Raw genomic sequence first — 24,859 nt, 5'->3', positions numbered from 1 at the left:
CCTCTAAAGATACTCGCTTTCAGATATATATAGAGATATATATATATATCCACATTCTCCTATTTTTATCCTCTTCTTTCAAACCAACCCTAAGAGGAAGATCTTATAGATAGCAAGAGATTATCTGAAATGTACATATAGCCATTGCTACAAAAAGGTTTGGATTAATACTCATTAAGTATTAGCTCAAATTCTTGGGAAAGCAGCTAACGCTATTCTAAATGTAGAACACCTGCTTTCCCCAAGGGAGTCAGTAAAACCTGAGTGACTCAGAAGCACATTGGAGAGAGAAAGGCTCTGCTGCAGCAGCAATGAATGGTCTTCAGAAAGGCAGAGGAGCTGCCCTTGCACTTTGCAGGAAGGGCAGTGCATGCAAGATCTTCGCTCCTGTCGCACAGACAGAACTGATTCCAGCCTTGAAATGGCACATTCTCAATGGAGAAAGAGAAGGTCATTTTGTAGGTGAGAAAACTGAGTCACAAACTGAATTCTCAAGGTCTCAGAACCAAAAACTGGTGGAGCAGGATATTAAAACAGGCATTCTGATTCCAGAGTCGGTATTTTCAATCACCAAAATGCTGTCACTCATGAGAAATGGGCTGTCATGGCAGCCACCCCTCCTCTCAAATAAAAACCGTTATGACAGTTTGATGTCAACAAAGCACCATTGACCTCCACTTATTCCAAGAAATGGTCACCACAGAAAACCTTCCACCCATAGCATTGAGCAATCTTTAAAGAAACTGCCAAATGTACCTGAAGATCAATTAGAAAGTCACCCCACTTCCAAAGCTCCTGTCTTCATAGAACGCTTGTTAATGAGAGGCTGCCTCACATTTGCTCTTTTTACTCAATAAAACGGAGTCTCCTTTGAACCTCTGATGGCCTGCTGAAACGCAAGTGACAGCAGATGGTTTCCCTGTCTGGTCTCAGACTTACTTTGGTCTTTGACAACCAAACACAAACCAGTTTGACCCTTTAGGTTTATAGTCACGTAAAAGTAATCAAATTCAAAGTACTTAACAATTATTAGACACTCAATCCATTGAAAACACAGTAAACTTTATTAAAACAGAAATAATCCATGTCATACTCTGATCAGATATTAACATTAAAAGACAAAATTGAGTGTTGAATTCCCTGACCACACATGGTAGTCAATGACTCTGTATCAATCCAGCTTTATAGTAACTTTTCCCCTTCGCAAATCTCTAAACCTCTAAGTAGGTTAAGAAGCCTCCTCCATTCTGCACAGCAATGGAAATCATTGTTCATGAGGAGTAAGATGTAAATATCATTAATTAAAGGCAACTGACAAATCTTGAAATCCTCCTCCCAGTACTTCAGATGATAAAGTATTTTTATAAGAAAAATTAGAGGGAATTCATCAAATACTTCAAAAAAATATTAAGGATAAAATTATTTCCCAGGGTGTTCTCATGTTTTAATTTGAACAGCAGTCCTGTAAAATAAATGATCATAATATGGCTTTCAACAGAGGGGCCTGTGAAGAAAAATGGAACTATCACTTACTCGCCTTATTGGTCGATGTCCTCACAAATAGATTAGAAGATGTCTCTACAGTGCATCAGGATTAAGAAGACATGTCATTTGCCCCAATCTGTCAGTGTGGTCCTAAGTTTAATTATACCACCATCTGAGCATCGTTATGTATCCACCCATAAACCTGATCTGTAAGGGACACAATACAAAGCTTACTCTTTATTCTTCATGTAGAAAAAAGCTTACTCTTTATTCTTTATGTGTAGCTGCAAGAAGCCAGCACTTACTTATCTGCTGGAAGATGAACACTGTCACCTGCTGAGTAAGAGAACTAACAAAAATGTGCAAAGTTATGCACTTTTAAAACAGTGACATTTTCTAGTTTTCATTAGTGAGAGCAGTAAAAAGTATTCGCTTTGTTGTTAAGTGAAATACATGAACATCTGGCCTGTTGTGTTGATTACTTAAAATCCTATAGTCCCAAGAAAATAGTAGCAAAGGCAACTTTTTTCAAAGCAGACCATCCAACATTTCCCAAAAGGTATGACAAAGAGCAATCTTCACCTTCAGAGTATTTACAGCTCCCATAGAGCCTTTCTGGAATTCCCATTGTTTGCATGGCCACAAATACTCATATACTCATTTTTAATAAGTATACTTCTAAGTAACACAACCTGAAACTGCAAAGCACGACAGAAAATTTCGGACCAGAGAGAAACTGGTGGTTTTGCTCTGATGTGCAGCATTCACAACTGTATGATTTCCCCTTCATATGCTGAATCGATATTCATCCTAGGAATTTCTTATATAGACCAGGGTGTTCCAGAGGAAAGGCAAGAAGAAGGTGGGGGCGGGTAGTAAAAACGGATAAAAGACTCAAAGTTATACCACCTCCTAAACAAGTGTTGTCAGCTTAAATTAAGGCTCTAAGAATTCCTACTTTGTTCCTATTATTCAATGAACTAGTTATCCAAAAGTATCATAAATTGTAAAATATACAGATATTTGGAATTTTTTCTGATTATATTAGAAAGAAGTAACCTGGTAGGGCAGGAGGAAGCTCGGGCAATTAACTAGAGGATTGTTTCAGTTTCTAGTGCCAGGGTGATAATGAGATTCTAGATTCTAGATTAAAATGGAATAAGACTGGATAACTAGGATTTTTTAATTGAGGGAAATCTTTATGATTTGGGGGATAGATAGAGAAAATAAAGGAAAAAGAGAATGATAATTCTATTGTTAGCAGAAATAGCATTGCTGAGATGATACAGAAAATGGAAGGAATAGGGAGGCGAGTAAGCAGTTCTCTTTTAGCCTTGATGAGATTAAAATAGATGGCAAGATGCTTAAGCTAATAAAGCTCTGTCCTCAATCTTGCAAGCAGCAAGGTTACTCAGGAGGACAGAAGCCAACATGCTAAGGATGGAAAAAATGGAAAGTCACCAAACTCTGGGTCTTTAAGTCCTCATGCCATTGCATAGCCACCTTTGGGACTGACATTGTTTTAATCATGGTATTAATTGTGATATTTAATCATGGCAAGTATTCTGTTGCTTGCAACAAAAGCATTTCTAACCAAGACAACAGCGAATTTGAATTCAGCAAAATATAAAGTAATCTTGGTAAGATAACAGTTTTTTTTTTTAACTTCAAATTTTACTCCTTTGGAAACTTAAAAAGATAAATTGTTTTAGAGTAACAGTAGCAGTGAAAACACAGAAGATAAATTTACTTATAATTTAAAGATGATTGATGTGTTTTTAAATGGCAATGTGAGACACACGTGTATAAAAAGCATTGTTTAGTTCAAAAGTGCATTTATTTTAACTTTAAAATTGGAATTATGCTAAATCATGAGCTAATATATTTTTATATATGAGCTGTTAGAAACTCTATTTCTTTTTGTAAGAATAATCCTCTTTCGTAGACTCATATAAGAAAACTAAACATATGAAGAAGATGGATTAGATCATAATAGTCTATATTGATGATTTCTTTACTTCTCAGTTCCTCTGTTCAATACAGAACCTTTAAAAGGATAATACTCTAAGAACCTTAACTTTTATTTCTAATTCATAAAAAATTGATCTAGAAAATTTTCCTTACAATACCTATAACACATTAAAGTCAGTTATATCTCAAGTATGATTTCTGAGGAAATAATACCGTGTTTTTTCTGGAGAAATGTGTTTAAATAAGATGACTAAGTTTTTATTCATAAAAATAATAGTAAATGTTGGCCAGTACAGGTGCTCACACCTGTAATCCTAGCAATTTGGGAGGCTGAGGCGGGCAGATTGCTTGAGCCCAGGAGTTCAAGACCATCCTGGGCAACATGGCCAGCCCTCATCTCTACACAAAATAACAAAAAATTTGCTGGGCATTATGGCATGTGTCTATAGTCCCAGCTACTTGGGAGGCTGAGGTGGGAGAATTGCTTAAGCTCTGGAGGCAGAGGTTACAGATCACACCCCTGCACTCCAGCCTGGGCAAGAGAGTAAGACCCTGTCTCAAATAATAATAACAGTAAATGTTGATTACTATGTTTATTATGTGCCAGATATTCCTTTTTTTTTTTTTTTTTTTTGAGACAGGGGCTCACTTTGTTGCCCAGGCTGGTCTCAAACTCCTGGGCTCAAATGATCCTCCTGCCTCAGCCTCCCAAAATGCTGGAATTACAGGTGTGAGCCACCACACCCAGCCTGTGCCACGTATTCCTAATCCTAAAGAAGAGAACTACTATTATCACTTTTTAAGTAAGGAAATTGAGACACAGAGGAGTGGTCAGGTAACTTGCCTATTGATTAGAGTTGGAATCAGAATCCACATGCAGGCAATCTGACTTCCAGACCCCACACATACTGCACTACAACTCTTCAATGCCTTTTCCTGCAAATGAAAATAAAGTGGGCATATTATCACTTTACTTACGATTGTAAGTATTCAAACACTTATTTTAAGTAGGTTGGAATATCTGAAAATCATAATAAATATTAAGAAAGACTTCTTCAACATATAAAAACTAGAGAAATAAGCCATTTTCTGGCCAAGGCTTTCCTACACCTAAATTGGTCTATGGGATGTTGGATCTCCACTACCATACATTGGCTGACTCTTTTGAATGATGTAACAAAAGAGTATCACCCTTCCCTAAAGCAATCAAAGAGTCAGATAGGCAAGAGTCAGCATCTGCTTCTGTTTATTTTTTTGGAGTTTTAAAAGAAGTAACCACAATGGGAAAAGGATAGTCTCTTTAATAAACGATGCTGAAAAAACTCGATATCCACATAGAACAAGTGAAATTGGATCCTTATCTTACATCATACTCAAGAATCAACTCAAAATGGATTAGATATTTAAATATAAGACCTGAAACTGTAAAAAATCCTAGAAGGAAACATAGGGGGAGAGCTCCACAGAGCTGGTTGTGGCAAAGAATTTTTTTTTTTTTTTGGTCATGACAGCAAAAGCACAAGCAGTAAAAGCAAATAAGATTACATCAAACTAAAAATATTCTGCACAAATGAGAAAATAATCAACAGAAAGAAAAGACAACCATAGAATGGGAGAAAATATTTGCAAACCATATGTAAGATAAGGAGTTATGGTGCAGCCATTATGGAAAATAGTATGAAAGAACCTCCAAGAATTGAAAACAGAACTACCATATGATCCAGCAATCCCACTTCTAGATATATATCCGAGGGAAATAAAATCAGTATCTCAAAGAGGTGTGTGAACTCCCATGTTCACCGCAGCATTATTCACAATAACCAAGACATGGAAACCACCTAGGCGTGCATAGATGTATGATGGATGAAGAATATGTGATATCTATATATCTATATGGATATAGTGATATATATATATATGTCTATATCAATAAAGAAAATGTAATATATATGTATATATGTATCTTTATCTGACAATGTAAGGTAAGAAAATCTAATACACATATACGTATATATCTTTATCATATATATATCACATTTTATTTATTCATATGTTCATCAATGAACACTTAGGAGGTTGTTTCCACATCCTGACAATTGTGAATAATGCTGCAATGAACACAGGTGTGCAGATGTATAATATAGATGCAGGCAGACCTTGGAGATATTGCAGGTTCAGTTCAGATGCCTGTGGCAGTTTCTTAAAATAAGATGGCGATAAAGGTTGCTGCAGCAATTGACTCTTCCTCTCATGAAAGATTTCTCTGTAGCATGTAATGCTGTTTGATAGCATTTTACCCACAGTAAACTTCTGTTAAAATTGAAGTCAATCCTCTCAAACCCTTCTGCTGCTTTATCAACTAAGTTTATATAATATTCTAAATCCTTTGTTGTCATTTCAACAATGTTCACAGCATCTTCACCAGGAGTAGACTCCATCACAAGAAACCACTCTGTATATCCGTAAGAAGCAACTCCTCATCCATTCAAGTTTTATTGTGGCATTGTAGCATTTCAGTCACACCTTCTAATTCTAGTTCTAGTTATTTTGCTATTTTGAACCACATTTCTTGAACCCCTCAGTCATCCATGAGGATTGAAATCAACTTATTCCAAACCCTTGTTAATGTTGATGTTTTTTGACCTCCTCAAAATGATTCATCATTCAAGATGAATCACGAATGTTCTTAATGGCAACTAGAATGGTAAAACCCTTTTAGAAAGTTTTCAATCTACCTTGCAAGATCCATCAGAGGAATCACAATTTATGGCAGGTATAGCCTTACAAAATGTACTTCTTAAATAACTAGACTTGAGAGTCAAAATTACTCCTTGATCTATAGGCAACAGAATGAATGTTGTGTTAGCAAGCATGAAAAGAAAACTAATCCCCTGGTTCATCTCCATCAGGGCTCTTGGATACCAGGTGAATTTCCAATGAGCAGTAATACTTTTGAAAAAAAAATCTTTTTTATTGCTGAGCGGTAGGTCTCAACAGTAGACTTAAAATATTCAGTAAACTATGCTATGACAGATGTGCTGTCATCCAGGCTTTGTTATTCCATTTACAGAGCACAGACAGAGTTGATTTCACCTAATTCTTAAGGGACCTAGGATTTCAGGAATGGCAAATGAGCACTGGCCTCAACTAAAGTCGCCAGCTGTCTTATCCCCTAGCAATAGAGTCAGCTATCCTTTGAAGCTTTGAATGAGGCACTGACCTCTCCTCTCTAGCTATGAAAGTCCTAAATGGCATTTTGTTCTAATGAAAGGATATTCATTTACATTGAAACTCTTTTATTTAATGTAGCCACCTTCATTAATGATCTTAGCTAGACCTTCTGGATAACTTTCTGCAGCATTTGCTGCTAACCTTGCACTTTTATGTATGGAAGCAGTTTCTTTCCTTAAACTTCATGTACCAACCTCTGCTAGTTTGAAACTTTGATTCTGTACCTTCCTCACCTCTCTCAACACTCATAAAATTGAAGATGGTTAGTACCTTGCTCTAGATTAGGCTTTGGCTAAAGGAAATATTGTGGCTTGTTTGATCTTTTGTCCAGACCACTAAAACTTTCTCCATATCAGCAATAAGGCTGTTTTGCTTTGTTATCATTCATGTGTTCATTGGAGCAGTACTTTTAATTTCCTTCAGGAACTTTTCCCTTTCATTCACAAGTTGGCTATTTGGCATAACAGGCCTAGCTTTCAGCCTGTTTTGGCTTTCAATATGCCTTCCTCATTAAGTTTCATCATTTATAGCTTTTGACTTAAAGTGAGAAATATGTGACTCTTCACATGAACACTTAGATGCCATTGTAAGGTTATTAATTGGCCTAATTTCAATATTGTTGCATCTCAGGAAACAGAGAGGCCCAAGGAAAGGGAAAGAGATGGGAAATGGCTGGTTGGTGGGGGAGTCAGAACACACACAACATTTATTAAGTTTGCTGTTTTATATGGGCATGATTCATGGTGCCCCAAAACAATTATAATAGTAACATCAAAGAATACTGATCACAGATCACCATAACAGATACAACAGTTTGAAACATTGTGAGAATTACCAAAAAGTGACACAGAGACACAGAGTGAGCACAGGGTATTGGGAAAAAATGGCACTGACAGACTTGCCCCAGGCAGGGTTGTCACAAACCTTAAATTTGTTTAAAACATGTAATATAAACATGTAAAATATTTGTTTAAAAAGTGCAATAAAGTGAATTGCAATTAAATGAGGTACACCTGTATAAAGATATATGTAATATTATTTAGCCTGGACAAAGAAGAAAATTCTTTCATTTGCAAAAACATGGATGACGTAGAGGACAAAGTGAAATAAGCCCAACAAAGAAAGACAAATACCGTATTATCTCACATATGGAATTTTTAAAAGTAAAACTCAGTAGAAACGGACTAGAAGGGTGGTTACAGGGGTCAAGGAGTGGGGAAAATGGGGAGATGCTGGTCAAAGGGTACAAACTTGCAGTTTCAGGATGAATTAGTTTCAGAGATCTAATGTACAGCTTGATGACTATAGTTAAAAATGCATATTTGAAATTTGCTAAGAGAGTAGATCTTAAGTATTCTCTCCATAGGGGAGAAAAAGGTAACTGTGTGAGGTGATGGATTTGTTAATTAGCAGTTTGACTGTGGTAATTATTTCATTTTGTGATATCAAAATATCACATCGTATACCTTGAATAATACAATTTTGGTGTGTCAATTATACCTCAATAAAGCTGAAAAAACTAATAAAGCTTAAGAGGTTTGCTTTTAGAAAAAAAAGAAGTGGCCAAATTTTGGCAAAGTTTTCTCCAATCTAAGTTCTTGGCTTCATCATATTGGAACCTCCTCTTCCCAACAGTCCCAACAAAGGTTTGGTTTATTTTCTTTTGTGTTTATTTACTTAATTTTTTTTTTCCTTTATTTATTTTTTTTGAGGCAGGGTGTCACTCTGTTGCCCAGGCCACAGTGCAGTGGTGTAATCACAACTCACTGTAGCTTCAACCGCCCAGGCTCAAGCAATCCTCCTACCTCAGCCTCCCAAGTAGCTGGGACTACAGGCCTGCACAATCAAACCTGGCTAATTTTTAAATTTTTTGTAGAGATGGGGTCTCACTATGCTTCCCAGGCTGGTCTTGAACTCCTGGGCTCAGGGAATCTTCTGACTTCGGCCTTGCAAAGTGCTGGGATTATAGGTGTGAGCCAGCACACCCGGCCTGTGTTTGTTTTATTTTTTTCTTCTTGAGGGTTAACATCTATAGATAATCCAAGAAGTAATTCTCACTTCAATTCATCTTACCTATACATCTGATTCTCCTCTCCCAGATTAAATCTTTTCTACTTAAGAACACAGTGTAATGGAGCCAGCATCCCTGGTTTCTAAAACCAACATCACCACCTAATATCCAGATGCCCTTGGCAAATTACTTAACTTCTCAGGGACTCACTTTCCTCATTTTTAAATCAGGGCTTGTATCTACTTTGTAACAGTTGTTAGGAAGATTAAATGAGATGTTCTACATAAAGTGGTTGGGCATTACTGGCACATGGTAAGCACTCAGCCATATTGGTATTATTCGCATTATTAAGAAAATGAGTTCTAGAACACGTTCTGGGGATCTGCTGTACACCACAGTACCTATAGTTGACAATAAAGTATTATACACCTTGAAATATGCTAAAAGGATAGAGCTCATGTAAAGTGCTTGTACCAACAAACAACAAAAATCACAAAGCAACACAAGGAAATGGTTGAAGTTGATGAGTATATTTAGTACCTTGATTTTGATGATGGAATCATATATGTCCAAACTCATGAAAATGTATACATTAAATATATGCAATATTTTATATATTGATTACGTATCAATGAAGCTCTTTTTAAAAAATGATTTTATAAGATTTTCAGGCATTCTCTTGCTTCAGATTCAGGCCTTATTAGTGCTTGTACTTTTCTTTTAACATTAATTTTAATATGTATTTGGGTACTTTTACACAAACCAAGCTTTTAAAAAACATTTTAAAATATTTCAGCAGTATTCAGGTTGGTATTTGATCATTTTCTCTCATACTTCAATCGTTTTCCACCCAGATTTTATTTATTTATTTATTTATTTATTTATTTATTTATTTATTTAGTGTATGTGTGAGATGAAGTCTTGCTCTGTCACCCTACCTGGAGTGTAGTGGCATGATCTCAGCTCACTGCAACCTCCGCCTCCTGGGTTCATGCAATTCTCCTGCCCCAGCCTCCCGAGTAGCTGGGACTACAGGCCCCCACCGCCACGCCCACCTGATTTTTTTTTTTTTTTTTTTTTTTTTTGTATTTTTGGTAGAGATGGGGTTTCACCCTGTTGGCCAGGCTGGTCTCAAACTCCTGACCTCAAGTGATCCGCCTGCCTCGGCCTCCCAAGGCACTGGGATTATAGGTGTGAGCCATGGCGCCTGGCCCCATCCAGATTTTTAAATGCGATAGCCTGAATATTCTGTTTAACTTCCTTAGAAATAAACCTGCCAACATTTTTTCCATGTATCAATACAGAAGATATTTGCTATTAAATAAGATCCATATTATTTCCCTTACTTCACCCTAAAAGCATACATCATAAATACAGATGTACAAGGAATTTCCTCCAAACACTTTATTCAACAGAAATTATAACAATAAGCTTCAAAGTAAAATCCAGGAGACACGTTGTTCAGTTACTCTAGTCTCCTTTTTCAGTATCATAATGCTTTTGAAAAACAAACACAACTGAAATAACTGGTGGCATTAGCCAAACATTATGCTGTGTCCTGCCATCGCCATCAAATAATAATATTGGAGTGGCATAACTTTGTCATGTTTAATGGTCATATCCGTGAAATAAAGAACAGTTGTATAAATAGTTGACTTGTAGAAAAAGAGAAAGTATAAGAAATATTAAAAGAGCTGCTGTCTGTGAAGTTCCAGTTCTTGATTACCATTGCTAGCAAGGTTGCTCACTGACCAGCTTCCTTCAGTCAACACCATATCCTACAGGTATTATCCTTGCTGCCTAATAAAACAGATTTCACAGAGTTATTTTTTTCTTCATTTCATTCATCTCATTCTCTCTTTCTACAAGTTGACATTTTCTGGGCCATTGGTAATTAACAACGTGCTAAACGGGCTAAGTTCTCCGCGCCTAGCTGCAGAGTCTCTGAGCAGCTCAGGCATTTTTGAAGTGGTGATTTTTTTTTTTCATGATACCAGCTAGTTGTAAATTAAGCAGGTACACATCCTGCTTACTTACACTAGCAAGATTCATGGCTTCCTAGAATGGGAGAGAACTTGAGAATGCAGCCACCTCAGCCATCCCCTCTGCCGTCCCCTCAAACATTACCATCCAGTGGAAATACAGCAACTTTGAATATCTCCAGGTTTGGGTGATAAGCTTAGGAAGAGGCAGGACATACCACTTTGGAAGATTTCAAAATTTTAGGGGGTTTTTCTCATCATCAGTGGGCACTACTGGTTTTCTCACCTTCAGGGACCAGGCACATAACATCAGTATAAGAAGTGTGAGTGCCTTAGGAAATAGGAAAGCCTATAAAAACCATATCCCACAAAATGACACTTCATGTTTTAACAAATGTAAAGGTCATGCCAGCTATTTTTTTGCCATTTGCTTTATGATTCTAAACCCAGCCTCAGGCAGCCCACTACAAAATGCCTGCGGTTTATCACACTGGGGTCCACTCGGAAAATAGAGTAGAATCTTTCAAATAAAGTGATTGCTCTATCGATGGCAAGAGAAAAGTGTCACCGCATTCTAATAAGCTCTGTTGTCTAGTGAGCCAATGTTAAGCACTTTGGTACTTTGGGATACACTAAATTAATCAGTGGTGTCTTAGAAGCGCTCAGGAATGTATGTGCCAGCACCAAAGCAAGGCACAATAACAAAAATCCTTTTGCTAAACTCTCCAGGGTCTTCTGTGAAAACTGGTTGAGGGAAGAGGTACTGCAGAGCCAGCCTCACATGAGGCCATGTAGGCTAGGAAAGGCTGGTCTTCCTTCTTTCTCACTCCCTGCAGGAGCGCCCTGTGCCCTGCATCATAGCCCCTCACCTCTTTTCTCATCAAGGAGAAGGGTTTGATATTGTGTTCACAACAAAAATCTATGGCTTATTTTCCGGTGCTTTCAAAGTACCTACAGCTTAGTTAACACTTGAAAATCATAAGCCCGAAGATTTTGAAGATCATAAGCTCTGTGATTTTGGAAACTGTCCATGATTAAGTAGACTGGGGAGGCATTTTAGGTGGTAAGGGGAGATAATTCTCAGCACCCCTGAAGTTATCTGACAAGGAAACCCCCTAATTAGCCAATATGTAAAGCCAGCCTTGGGCCTGTGACATTTAACTTATTAGACCAGTAATTTTTAAATTTGCTCAACACAATGAGAATCACTGGTACTTAGGCAGAACTGGTCTTCTGTGCTCACTTAGGGCACCGTACTCCACATTATTGTGGCACCCGTTCCCTGCCACGGCCTCCCCTCGAGGCACTGCACTAACAGTATTCCATCATCTTGTCATTTTTCTCCCCTTTCCACAATCTAAACTACCCTTTTCTTATGAAATGTTGCTAATATTATTAATTCACCATAAACTGTTAATGGTTGAAAAATGGTTAATACATGTTCTTTTCCCCCTAGACATTAGTGCTTTAGCAGGGGAGAAAACAACTCTGCTCAAAGAATAAATCTCTAATGGGCTATAAAGCCAACTAGGGAGAATTTTGATCCTGATTTGTTTTGGTTACTAACACTTACTGACATAAACTGAATTCTTTTCTTGAGAGAGGCTCTTACTCTGTCACCCAGACTGGAGTGCGGTGGCCTGATCATAGCTCACGGAAGCCTCCAAGTCCTTGGCTCAAGTGCTCCCCCAGCCTCAGCCTCCTGAGTAGCTGAGACTACAGGTGCATGCCACCATGCCCAGCTAATGCTCTATATTTTTGTACAGATGGGGTCTCACTATGTTGCCCAGGCTGGCCTCAAGCATTCTTTCTGCCTCAGCCTCTCAAAGCACTGAGGTTGTTGGCATGAGCCAATGCGCCTGGCTGACTAAATATTAACCATTCAATTGACAGAAAACACCTGGGGAAATTTAGTAACCCGTAAGGCAGGCTATCAAATTGTTACCTTATCTAGAGCAAATAAAATTCAAAGTTCACAAAGCCTTACTACAGTCAATGGCAGAGCTCACTCCTGCAGGTCCTCATAAAACTAAAATTAAATAATGAAAATATGAGGGCAGGCCAAGATGAGCTAGTGACTCCAGAAAAGAGGTAGGGAATGGGGATGAACTCCTGTTAGTATTCAGCTTGGGAACTCTAACAGCCAATCAAGAAAAAACGAGTCTATGGTGTTGATGTCTTCCATACCTGTAATGACTATGTTGCCTTTGTAGTTGAAAGCACATGAAAAGATTTCATCAGTGTGCCCCTCAAGAACCTGGAGGCACTGGCCGGTCTGAGCATCCCAGATTCTAGCCGTTTTGTCAGAGCTGCCAGTTAGAAGACGGTTCCCTTGAGGGTTGAAAGAAATCTGCAAAAGAGAAAGAAAAATGATCAAGCTTTGGGTAATGTTTCCAAAACATTTCTTATCAGCAAAAAAAAAAAAAAAAAAGACATTACTAAGCACATGTCACCTTCCTAGTCTGGTATTTATTCTTGCATAGAACAATTTCTTCATGATGGAAAAAAATATTGCAGGGACTAGTATATGGAAATTAAAATCCAGAGAGAAAATTTAATTGCCTACTCCTCACATTTCTAAGAATAAAGACCAAAGCATCCTTATAATTTGAGTATTCCCCACCCAGCCTCTTTCCAAAGATGCACGATGCCCTTCTCTGCGCAAAGACACAGGGCCCTGGTGGGATGAACACACGAGTCAGGATCCTTCATAGCCAAACCCTGGTGTCATCCTGGTGGTCAAAAGCACACAGATCCGGGCCAGGGGCGGTGGCTCAGGCCCGTAATCCCAGCACTTTGGGAGGCCGAGGCAGGTGGATCACCTGAGGTCAGGAGTTCAAGACCGCCTGGCCAACATGGCGAAACCCTGTCTCTACTAAAAATACAAATTTAGCTGGGCATGGATGGTGGCGCACACCTGTAATTCCAGCTACTGGGGAGGCTGAGGCAGGAGAATCACTTGAACCTGGGAGGTGGAGGCTGCAGTGAGCTGAGATCATGCCACTGATCTCCAGCCTGGGTAACAGAGCAAGACTCCATCTCAAAAAAATATAATAAAAAATATAAATAAATAAATAAATAATTTTAAAAAGCACACAGATCCTTCTCTAATCTGTGCCATAGAATAAGTGAATGTAGAACCTACAAGAAAGGATGTTCCCATCTACTGCCCCACCAAGTATAGCATTTTCCATAAATACTCTTCTGTGCCTCCCATGTGCCAGGTGTTGCCAGTTGGCATCTGAGTGACCATCAAAGGAACCTGTTAGTCCTGCATCCCTTTGGGCATCACATTACATCCCTCTCTAATCACCAGAAGACAGAGATTCGGGCCATCTCCTCAATGACTGAAGGTTTGAGGAGGGCAGGGCCATATCTGTTTTTATCACTCTGTTACCAGTGGCTGTGCAATGCACAGCACAGTTGACACTCTCTAAAATGTTTGCTGAATGAGTGAATACTTCAGCTTTGCACCCCAAAGAAATACCCTTACCAGATGCCAATTCAATAAGTAATATGCTCACTTAAAAAGCATAAAATGTAATAAAATAGCACTAGAGAATTCTTCATATTCACTCTTTCATGAAAATAGATGTTTACTTGTGGAGGAGACACACCAGAGGTCTCAATAGCTACCTAGCCAGACACTCAGAAACATGGGCCAGGCTTCCTCCTCATCCTGCCTCCCACACCCCACTTTTCCATCCCCTCCTGCCATCCATAAGCCTCCCAGCTTATGAAGAGGCCATAGTCTGCATGCCTTGGAGACCACCACCGACCAGCCAGAGGGCAATGATCACCAGCTGTAGGTGCAGAGGCAGAAAGGCCAAGAGTACAGCATGGGGTGGAGTTCCAGGGTCTAGATGGAGCCTTTAGAAACCTAAAATCATCAAGCTGATATTTTACAAAGTAGGAACAAATCTGATCTCAGACAGGGAACCAAGGGATTCCTGAGCTGGGAGGTGAGAGCCATCAAGTCCTAGCCTACTCTATGAAGTTCTGATGACACATCTAAACTTCAGATCACTGACTGGGTGGGCCTGCTCTGTGAATGATCCTTTGGGGGAAGTTTATACAAAATCCTAAAATACAGCTTTGTAGTTTCAAAATGGATAATTGTATAATTTAATTTTAATTATAATTTTACATATTTCCAGGAACTACTTCCTCAATTGCATCTAACTTACAGAACACTTGATACTTGCTGCACAGCATATTTTTTGCACAACATAAACTTATGTGTTTACCGGAACCAGGAAAAGCAGTTTACACACTCCTTAAATTGCTGTATTAAGTATTTTCAGCTAACTAAAGCTTTTGCTGACAGTGGAGGCAAATGTTGTTCCATACTTTTTAAGAGGTTTTAGAAATCATTTATTATGCTAAGTCTGAGGGCACAGTTAAAAATAAAGTCTTTAGGTAAGTGATTTCTAGAAAAAAAAAATGAGACAATGGAACAAATCTTAGTACTTCAATTCCAATAGACCTATTTATACTGAGCATGCTTTTTTTTTTTTTTTTTTTTTTTTAGATAGGATCTTGCTCTGTTACCCAGGCTGGAATGCAGTGGTGCAATCACATCTCACTGCACCCTTGACCTCCTGGACTCAAGCAATCCTCCTTCCTCAGCCTCCAGAGTAGGTGGGACTACAGGTGGGTGACACCATGCGCAGCTGACTTCTTTTGTCTTTTGTAGAGATGAGGCATCCCTATGTTGCCCAGGCTGGTCTTGAACTCCTGGCCTCAAGCAGTCTTCTCACCTCTTCCTCTCAAAGTGCTTGGATTATAGGTGTGAGGCACTGCACCCGGGCCCTGCTCTTTATTTTTTGAAAGTAAATAAACTCCTCCAAATGAGAAAGCAACTCACCTTCGAAATTTCACCTTCATGGCCTTCCAGTTTGGCAATGCATTTTCTTGTGGCAGCACTGAAAATTCTTGCTGTTCCTTTTTGAGAGAGGTGGGGATATATATAAATTCATCTTAAATACAGAACTTTGGATAAAAGAACTTGCATTGTATAAATATATATCCCCCTGACACATGAGCTCTATGCTAAGTTCATCTTCTTGCCTGTGGTGAGAGCCAGATACTTAATACTGTAAATTCCTTCTGGTCCCATTGTAGGAGAGGATGAGAGGGAGCTCCTCTCTAGCCCTGAGCTTATTAGAAGAAATAATGTATTCCAAGGTAGAAAAGAGAGCAAGAAACAGGAATCCAGAAAGAAAAAACTTTAAGAGAAAAAGAGGAATTAGAGCAAGTTTCAAGAAGCAGGTGATGAAATAAGCAGCAAGACCAGCATGATACACTAGGGGTAAGTCTGAGTTTCTGCAAGGTGCACAAGGAACATCCCAAGAAGGAGCATCAGCCGCTACTCAACAGGCAAAAAACAGGCTTCAAAAACCCTTTTCCACAGAAAAAGCTAATAGAATGCTTTGTTCCTGCTCTGCCTCCAGCACCAAAAGTGCCAAGCATATATTAGCCATTCAATAAATAGCTGTAGTATGGATGGATGGATGGATGGATGGATGAATGGAGAAATGGATGGATGGATGGATGGATGGATAGATGGATGGATGGATGATGGATGGATGATGGATGGATGGATGGATGGAGAAATGGATGGAATAAGTACTATGGATATTTCCTTATAAGTACAGGATGAATAAGTTAAATAAATAAGCATTGAAAGAGAAAAACATGAGAAGTAAAATTTTTGTTAGAAGAAAAGTTATAGTTTGCCTTGCCAGATGAAGACTGCTTTTTTAAATCTCTAATTATAGCATTACATAGTAGTAAAATATAGCAAGGATACAAAATTTTAGGTACTTGATGTGAATCCAGGGAAAAGTAAAATATCGTAATAAATTTTTTACTTGCCTTTCTGACAATGTCAACCTCATGAGGAAGTACAAAAAATGATAAAACCTGCCATTTTAGAATTAATGTAATTAAAAAATATATAACTTGAAATTCAGCTGGACATTTCAAAAGCCTTAAAGGGAAGTGATCAATTTGGTTTCAGAGTCAATAACGTGAAAGAGAATGTGCTTCATAGATCTACATTCTAAATTTTATAAAACTATATGCCCAAACTTCACAAAACTCAGAAATAATATGGCCTGCAACACTGTAATTTTTTTACAGATAGGGATACAACTAAAGAAACAAAAAAATCAGCCTTCAGAATAATTCCAATGAAGAAGAAAAAGTAGATAGATAGATAGATAGATAGATAGATAGATAGATAGATAGATTAGATAGATGGATAGATAGATAGATAGATGGATGGATGGATGGATGGATGGATGGATGGATAGATAGATAGATAGATAGATAGATAGATAGATAGATAGATAGATAGATAGATAGATAGATAGATAGATAGATAGATAGATTAGATAGATGGATAGATAGATAGATAGATAGATGGATGGATGGATGGATGGATGGATGGATAGATAGATAGATAGATAGATAGATAGATAGATAGATAGATAGATAGATAGATAGATAGAGTAGTGTCATGTGTGGTCATGAGGGAGATGACACAGACATAGCTTAATGTCACATGTGGTCAGAGAGATGACACAAACGTAGTGTAGGGTCAAATATGGTTATCAAGGAGATGATGCAGATATAGCGTTGTGTCATACATTGTCGACAAGGAGATTATACAGACATAGGTCAGAATTACAGAGCTGACACATACACAGTGTAGCATGATACATGATCATCAGTAAGATGATCCAGATGTATAGTAGTATCTACACAGGAGTCAGAATGTTAATGTAGACATGCTGTACATCATATGAGGATTTAAAGGAGATAATGCAGACATAGTATAGCCTGATGTGTGATCATTGTCAAGTTCAAGTAGATGAAAAAGACATAGTGTAGCATCATATATGATCATCAAGAAAATAATGGAGACTTCGCAGGTCATATGTGGACTACAGAAGATTATACCCAAATAATATAGTATACATGGCCATCATAGATATGATACATATCCATGATTATCATGTGTAATTGTCTAGAAGATGATGCAAAATAGTATAGCACTCTACGAGGTTATCAAGGAGATGACAGAGAAATAGTATAGCATCATACTTGGTTTTCAGGTAGATGACATGCACATTGACATTCATAATATGTGACTATCAAAGAGAATGACCTTGGTTTAAACATCATACATAGTTATCAAAGAGATAATGCAGTCATAACAGCATCATATGTACTTCTCAAGCAGATTTTGCACATACAGTGTGGCACCATATATAGTTGTCAAGGTGATAACACAGATATCTTGCAGCATCAAATACTGTCATCAGTGACATTACTCATAATATCATGCATAAGTATTTTTAAATTGATGTAAACATAGTATAAATTAATGTACTGCTGTTAAAAACAATGCGGACATAGTATATAACCATAAGTGGTTGTCAAGGAGATGATTACATATTAGATATAGTGTAGCAGTACATTATTTTCAGGGTAATAGTCATACAGGGTCTCAGTAAGACAATGAAGACATAATGTTGCATCATACATGGTTGTCAGGGAAATCACAAAGATTTAAATATCACAGATGTTTATTAGAAATATGTGACTGATAAAATAGCTATCGTGAAAATATGCAGAAATAATGTATAATCACATGTAACTTTCAAGGTGATGGCACAAACATTGTAGCATTCTAAATTGTCCTAAATGAGATGAACTACAGCACAATATCATAAGGAATTTTCAAGGACATGATATAGACAATAGTATAACATTGCATGTGGTTAGCAAGAAGAGGAAGTAGATACAGTGTAGCATTATATATGGCTATTAAGGATATGACACATAAGATAGCATCACATATGGTTGACAGAGACAATTATATTGTAGCATAATAACCAGGAGTAGTGAGATGAAACATAGTACATATATTCAGTGTTATTAAGAAGACCCAAATAGAGTCTAGTATCATAGGAGTTACTACAGACAGGGTATGTTACAGCATCACACATCATTCTCAAGGAGATGATTATCAGAGGTTATTGTCAAGGAGGTGTCACAGAAATAGTTTAGCATCACACAGGGTCATTGCAGAAAAGACACAGTTACAGTATTAATCCCACTTGGTGTTCAAAGAGATAATGCAGACATCTTCAAGCATCAAACATGCTCATCAGGAAACTGACCCATAAAATAGCATACTTTATGCATATCAAGAAAAAGAGGCAAATATAGAATAGCATATACATGGTACTTAAGTTGATGACACATACATAGAGTAACACCATACATTATCATCAAAAAGATGACCCATAATAGATTGTCATTTGAGAATACTGTGGAAATAATAAAATCATAGTATAGCATCATATATCATCATCAAGTAAAGGATACAGATATAGTTTACATCACTACACAACATGAATAAAAGCAGAGCATCATATATTTATCAAAGTGTGCTGCAGTAATACTATACCATAACACCATACTATACCGTAATAAAATTATGATGCAGACAGAGTGTGGCACCATATATTTTTCTCAAGGGTATGATGCAGACATTATGTAGCATCACTATCATCAGGGAGTTTAGCCATAGTACAGCAGTATCATACATGGCTCTCAAGGAGGTGAAAAAGTCATAATGTAACAACATATGTAGTATGTTAAAAGATGATACAGACATAGTATAGCATGATATGTAGTCGTTATGGTGGCCTATAGCCTAGAAATATATATGATTATCAATAACGTAAACATATCATCTGATTGGCAAAGGGATGACATATATTAGTGCAACATTATCTAAGACAGATATCATATTGAATGCAACATAAATTTCAAGATGGTGATGAAAACATGTAGCATCATAGGTGATTTTCAAGGTGATGACTCTGATAAGACACAGCACAATCAGCACAATACATGTTAATGCAGACAATGAAGTAGACATCATGTATCCTCATAAGTGATCATCAGTGAGATGAGGCAGACAACACAATGCCAAATGTGGGCATAAGGGAGATGACATAATCTAGTGTAACATCATATGTAATCTTCTTGGATATAAGGTGCACAGAGTGTAGCATCATACATGGTTTTCAAAGAGATGACACAGAGTGGCATCATATATGGATATCAGTATGATGGCTCAGCGTAGAATCATAAGTAGTAATCAAAGTGGTGACAAATGGCATAGATCATCAATGGTTGTAAAGGAGATTTGGTATACATAGTATAGCATCATAGGTGGTTATCAAGGAGATGGTGCTTATAGTATTATAGCACCAGCCACGGTTATCAAGTTTAAGATGCAGACATATTGTAGCATCATACCTTATGATCAGAGAAATGACCTAAAATATAAGATAATCCTCAGTACAGGATCATAGATGATGAAGACATATTATAGCACCATATTTGTTTATCAAGGAGGTGGTGCAGACATAGTACAGCATCACTCATGGTTATCAAACAAATGAGGTAGACACAGATGTGATGTGAGGTCCTATGTGTTTATCAAAGAAATGCCACAGAAATATTGTTGCATTATAAAGGCCTTTAGGAACAAGAGTAGACCTAATGTAGAGAAAGAGAGAGAGAGATACAGATATATGACTCTCTCAATAGATTAGATAGATAGATGATGATGATGACAGATAGATAGATAGATAGATAGATAGATAGATAGATAGATAGATGTAGATAGGCAGACAGATAGATAGATACATAGGATGACTGTCTTCTGGCAGAAGGTGTAGACATGTTTTAATGTCATACATGATGATCAGGGAGATGACAGAGACTCTGTCGCATCTTAGTGACCATAAAGAGCATGACATATGCATAGTGCAGGGTTATATGTGGTGTACAAGGATTCTACAAAGATTGATTTTAGAACCATACATAGTGCCAAGGAGATGACACACGTATAGTATCACATGGTTATCAGTGGGATGATGTGCATGTAGAGTACCATCACATATGGGAATTTTAAAATGGCACACAGGATAGCATTATACATGAATATCAAGGAGATGACATACATGAATGTAGCACTGTGGGTTTTCCTCATGGAAGTAACCTATATTATGGCATCATAAATGTCACAAAGGAGCTGGTCCATATAAATATCAGGCATAATATGTGGTTATCAAGGAGAAAAGCATTATCCGTGATTTTCAACATGATGAAACACACAGTATAATGTCGCATGTGGTTATCAAGGTGATGACTCAGAAATAGGGAGATATAACACATGATTATAAAGGCGATAACTTAGTACATCATCTATAGTTATTAAGGAAATGAAGTACACATAATATAACATCACATGTGGATATGAAAGATATTATGTGGTCATGTTTTAACACAATATGTGGTGATATCAAGACCCAAACAAAGGATAGTGTCACAAATCATCATCAAGAAGATGATCTTCTCATGTGTGGTTCTGAAAGATGAATCCTAAAATTGCATGTCACTTTGTTATCTAGGAGATGATTCAGATATAGTACAGACTTATACATGACTGCGATTGTAAAGGAGATGACAGAGAAATAGTTTAGCAATATACATGCTTGCCAAATGTTACAAACTTCTTTGTAGCATTTATGATGCTATAAGCAGTGATAATATTGTACAACATATAGCTGTCAGAGATGGGGCATCAAACATGATCATCAGTGATAGAACCCAAAATGTGGCACCATATATGGTTGCCAAGGAGATTTGGAGTGATATTGTAGCATACATAGTTGTCTAAGACATATAGATGCAAACATATGAGAGCACAATCCACAATTATCATGTTTATCATTGCAGACACATGGCAGCTTTTTATATGATCATCAAGGAGATAACCCAGAGTATACCATCCTACATGATTAACAGGTAGGGGATGACAGCAGTATAGCTTATGTATGGTTTTCAAAAAGGTGACACAGACATAGGAAAACATTTTTGTTTTCAAGGAAATGAAGAATACAAATGAAGCACAATAGGCGGTCATCACTGAGATGACGAAGACAAAGTGTAGCAATGTCCAGACCTCCAGTGATATGAAACAGACATACTAGACAGTGCAGAATTATATATGATCATCAAGAAGATAAGGAACACAGCATGTAGCATAACATATTGTTGACAGCAGATGATACAGGTATAGTTTAGCATCACATCCAGTGATCAAAGAGATGAACACACCAGATAACATCAAACATGATTACCAAGAACGTGACATAACTCGGGCGGCTGAGGCAGGAGAATCGCTTGAACCTGGGAGGCAGAGGTTGCAGTGAGCCAAGATCGTGCCACTGCACTCCGGCCTGGGCGACAGAGCGAGACTCCATCTCAAAGAAAAAAAGAAAAAGAGAAAGAAGGTGACATAGATATAGCATAACATCACACATGTTGACCATGGAGACGAGGCAGAATGTAACATTATACTTGGTTCCAAAAAAGACAATGTACACACATAAGTCAGTATAGCATGGCATGGTATGGCATAGAAGAGTAGAGCATAGTGTAGCACAGTATAGACACACAGACACAGCACAGAGCCAAAAATTGTTGTCATGAAAGGATCTACACATAGTGAAGCAGGATATATGGTCATGAGAAAGATGAAACCGACAGTATAGGGGCATATGTGTCAGAGAGATGGCACATATGTAATGTAGCTGCCATTTGTGGCCATCAGGGAGATGACGTATACATAGTGTAATCTCATAAAGGTCCTAAAGAGAGGTAAGAGATAAGATAGCATCACATGTGGATATCAGGGATATAACACATGCGTTATACAGCATCATATGTGGTAGTCAGAAAGATGATACAGTAAGAGTACCTGTGGTTATCAAGGCAATGACACAGACATAGTGGAGAAATTATAAGTTGTTGCCAAGGAGAGGATGAAAACATGTTCTTACAAATAAAATGATCATCAGGGAGACAAAGTAAACATATTGTAGCATCATCCTTAAATAACTAGGCCATGTCGCCCATAAGGTATAGCACAGCCCTTTGTACACGGCATGATGAAGTCGCAGTGTAATATAAGTGGTTTCAAGAAGATGATAAAAACATAAAATAATATGCAGTCTTCAGGCAGAAGCAGCACACACAGTATGTCATATGTGCTATTATATGCTGAATTGTGTCCTTTTAAAATTCATATGTTGAAGTCCTAATTCCCAATATCTCAGAATGTAATATATATATAATATTTATAATCATGTATAATTTTATATATATACATGTGTATATATAAACATGTATATATGTATATATGTTTATATATACACACATATATATAAAATATATGTATATATACACATATTATGTATGTATATATACACATATATATGTGTATACATATATATAACTATACATGATTCTTAAATATATGCAAGCATAGTATAGTTTCATCCATTGTCAAAAAATGATGAGACATAGTATAGCTTCATATACAATTGTCAAGGATATGGCTCAAAAAATAGTATAAGCTTACTTAGCTTGTCAGAGAGATAATGCAGATATAGGGCAGTGTTATACGTTATCAGGGAGACGACACATAGCATAGTGTCATACAAGACATCAGGGTCTCATGGATGATTGGATGCAGAAAAAAAAGTATCTGGGTGATGACATATAATTTTGTGTCATATGAAGATACCATGGATTTGACACAGATATGTTATAATGCCACAGGTGTTTATCATGAAAATGAAGCAGATATATTGCAGCATCATAAATAGTAGTCAGGGAAGTGACGCAAAAATATTGTATCATCATACCCTGTTTTCCAAATGGCATGGACATAATGTAGTATCACATTTGTAGGTCCTGGAGATTAGTTGTAGCCTAGTGTAATAAATGGTTATTATGAATATGATGCTGAAATAGTACAAAGTAACATATAGCATCTTATGGGGTTGTTAAAGGGGTGATATAGTAATAATATAACATCACACATCATTGTCCAATACATTTCAAATAATGTAACACCACATATCGCTGTCTAGAATATGAGGGGGGTGTGTGTGTGTGTTCAACAACGAATATATTCATCAAGGAGACAGGGTCTCACCCTGTCACTTAGACTGGAGTGTAGTGGCATAATCATAGTTCACTGTAACCTTGAACCCCTGGGCTCAAGTTATTTTCCTCAGCTTACTGAGTAGTTAGGTCTACAGGTGCATGCCACCACACCTGCTAATTTTTGTTTTAATATTTTGTAGAGATGGGGTCTCTCTATGTTGCCCAGGCTGGTCTCAAACTCCTGGCCTCAAGCAATCCTCCCACCTTGGCCTCCCGAAGTGTTGAAATTACAGGCATGAGCCACCATACCTGGCCATGATGCATATATTATATAGTATCATACATGATCATCAAGGAAACTGTCATAGTACAACTTCACATATGACTACCAAAGAATAAGGTAGGCATAACACATGTTTTAGGATACCTCGGAAACATCTCGACATTGTATTTGGTTGTCAGGGAGATGATGCAGATATAGTATAGTGTCATATAGTGTCATATACACAGACACAGTGTGGCATTGTGATGGTTAATTTTATGTGTCAACTTGACTGTGTTAAGGGATACCCACGTGGCTGGTAAAACATTGTTTCTGGGTGTGTCTGTGAGGGTGTTAGACTGAGGAAAAAAGAGGCACCCTCACCAATGTGGGCAGGCATCATCCAATCCATTGAGGACCCAGATACAACCAAAGGTGGAGGAAGGATGAAATTCTCTCTTCTGGAGCTGGGACACCCATCTTCTCTGGCCCTCGGTCATCAGAGCTCCTGGTTCTCAGATCCCCAGACTCCAAGACTGACACCAGTGCCCTCCTCAGTTCTCTCAAGTTTTTGGCCTCAGACTAAGGGTTACACCATTGGTCCCCCCAAGTTTTTAGGTTTTCAGACTTACACTGAATTATACCACTGACTTTCCTGATTCTCCAGCTTGCAGATGGCGTATGGCAAGACTTCTCAGCCTTCATATATAAATATGTGTGTGTGTATACTTATATAATATTGGTTATATACTATATATATGTGTGTGTATTTATATACTATTGGTTATATACTATATATAGTATAAACAGAATTTATATATAGTATATATAGTGTAATACATATAAATATATAATATATAAAAATGTACA

At 37.5% G+C, this 24,859-nt stretch overlaps 1 protein-coding gene across 2 annotated transcripts in view; it reads right to left on the bottom strand.

The window, feature by feature from the left end:
- DAW1 (dynein assembly factor with WD repeats 1) overlaps positions 1-24,859 on the bottom strand; it is a 72,084-nt gene that overhangs the window by 9,482 nt on the left and 37,743 nt on the right. Inside the window, exons 11-13 of one of the 2 annotated variants that reach the window (XM_002812941.5) lie at positions 15,548-15,624; positions 12,868-13,030; positions 10,079-10,498 (exon numbers count right to left, since the gene is read on the bottom strand). In XM_002812941.5, the coding sequence (XP_002812987.1) occupies positions 10,464-10,498; positions 12,868-13,030; positions 15,548-15,624 (275 nt within the window). In that variant the 3' untranslated portion in view covers positions 10,079-10,463. Of the gene's footprint in view, positions 1-10,078; positions 10,499-12,867; positions 13,031-15,547; positions 15,625-24,859 lie in introns of those variants that run through there. The other variant, XM_054549917.1, reaches the window with a different exon arrangement.

This window comes from Pongo abelii, chromosome 11 (genome assembly GCF_028885655.2).
Source record: "Pongo abelii isolate AG06213 chromosome 11, NHGRI_mPonAbe1-v2.0_pri, whole genome shotgun sequence".
NCBI lineage: Eukaryota > Metazoa > Chordata > Mammalia > Primates > Hominidae > Pongo > Pongo abelii.
Note: the sequence above shows the minus strand (reverse complement) of the source record. Positions and strands in the feature narration are given on the sequence as shown.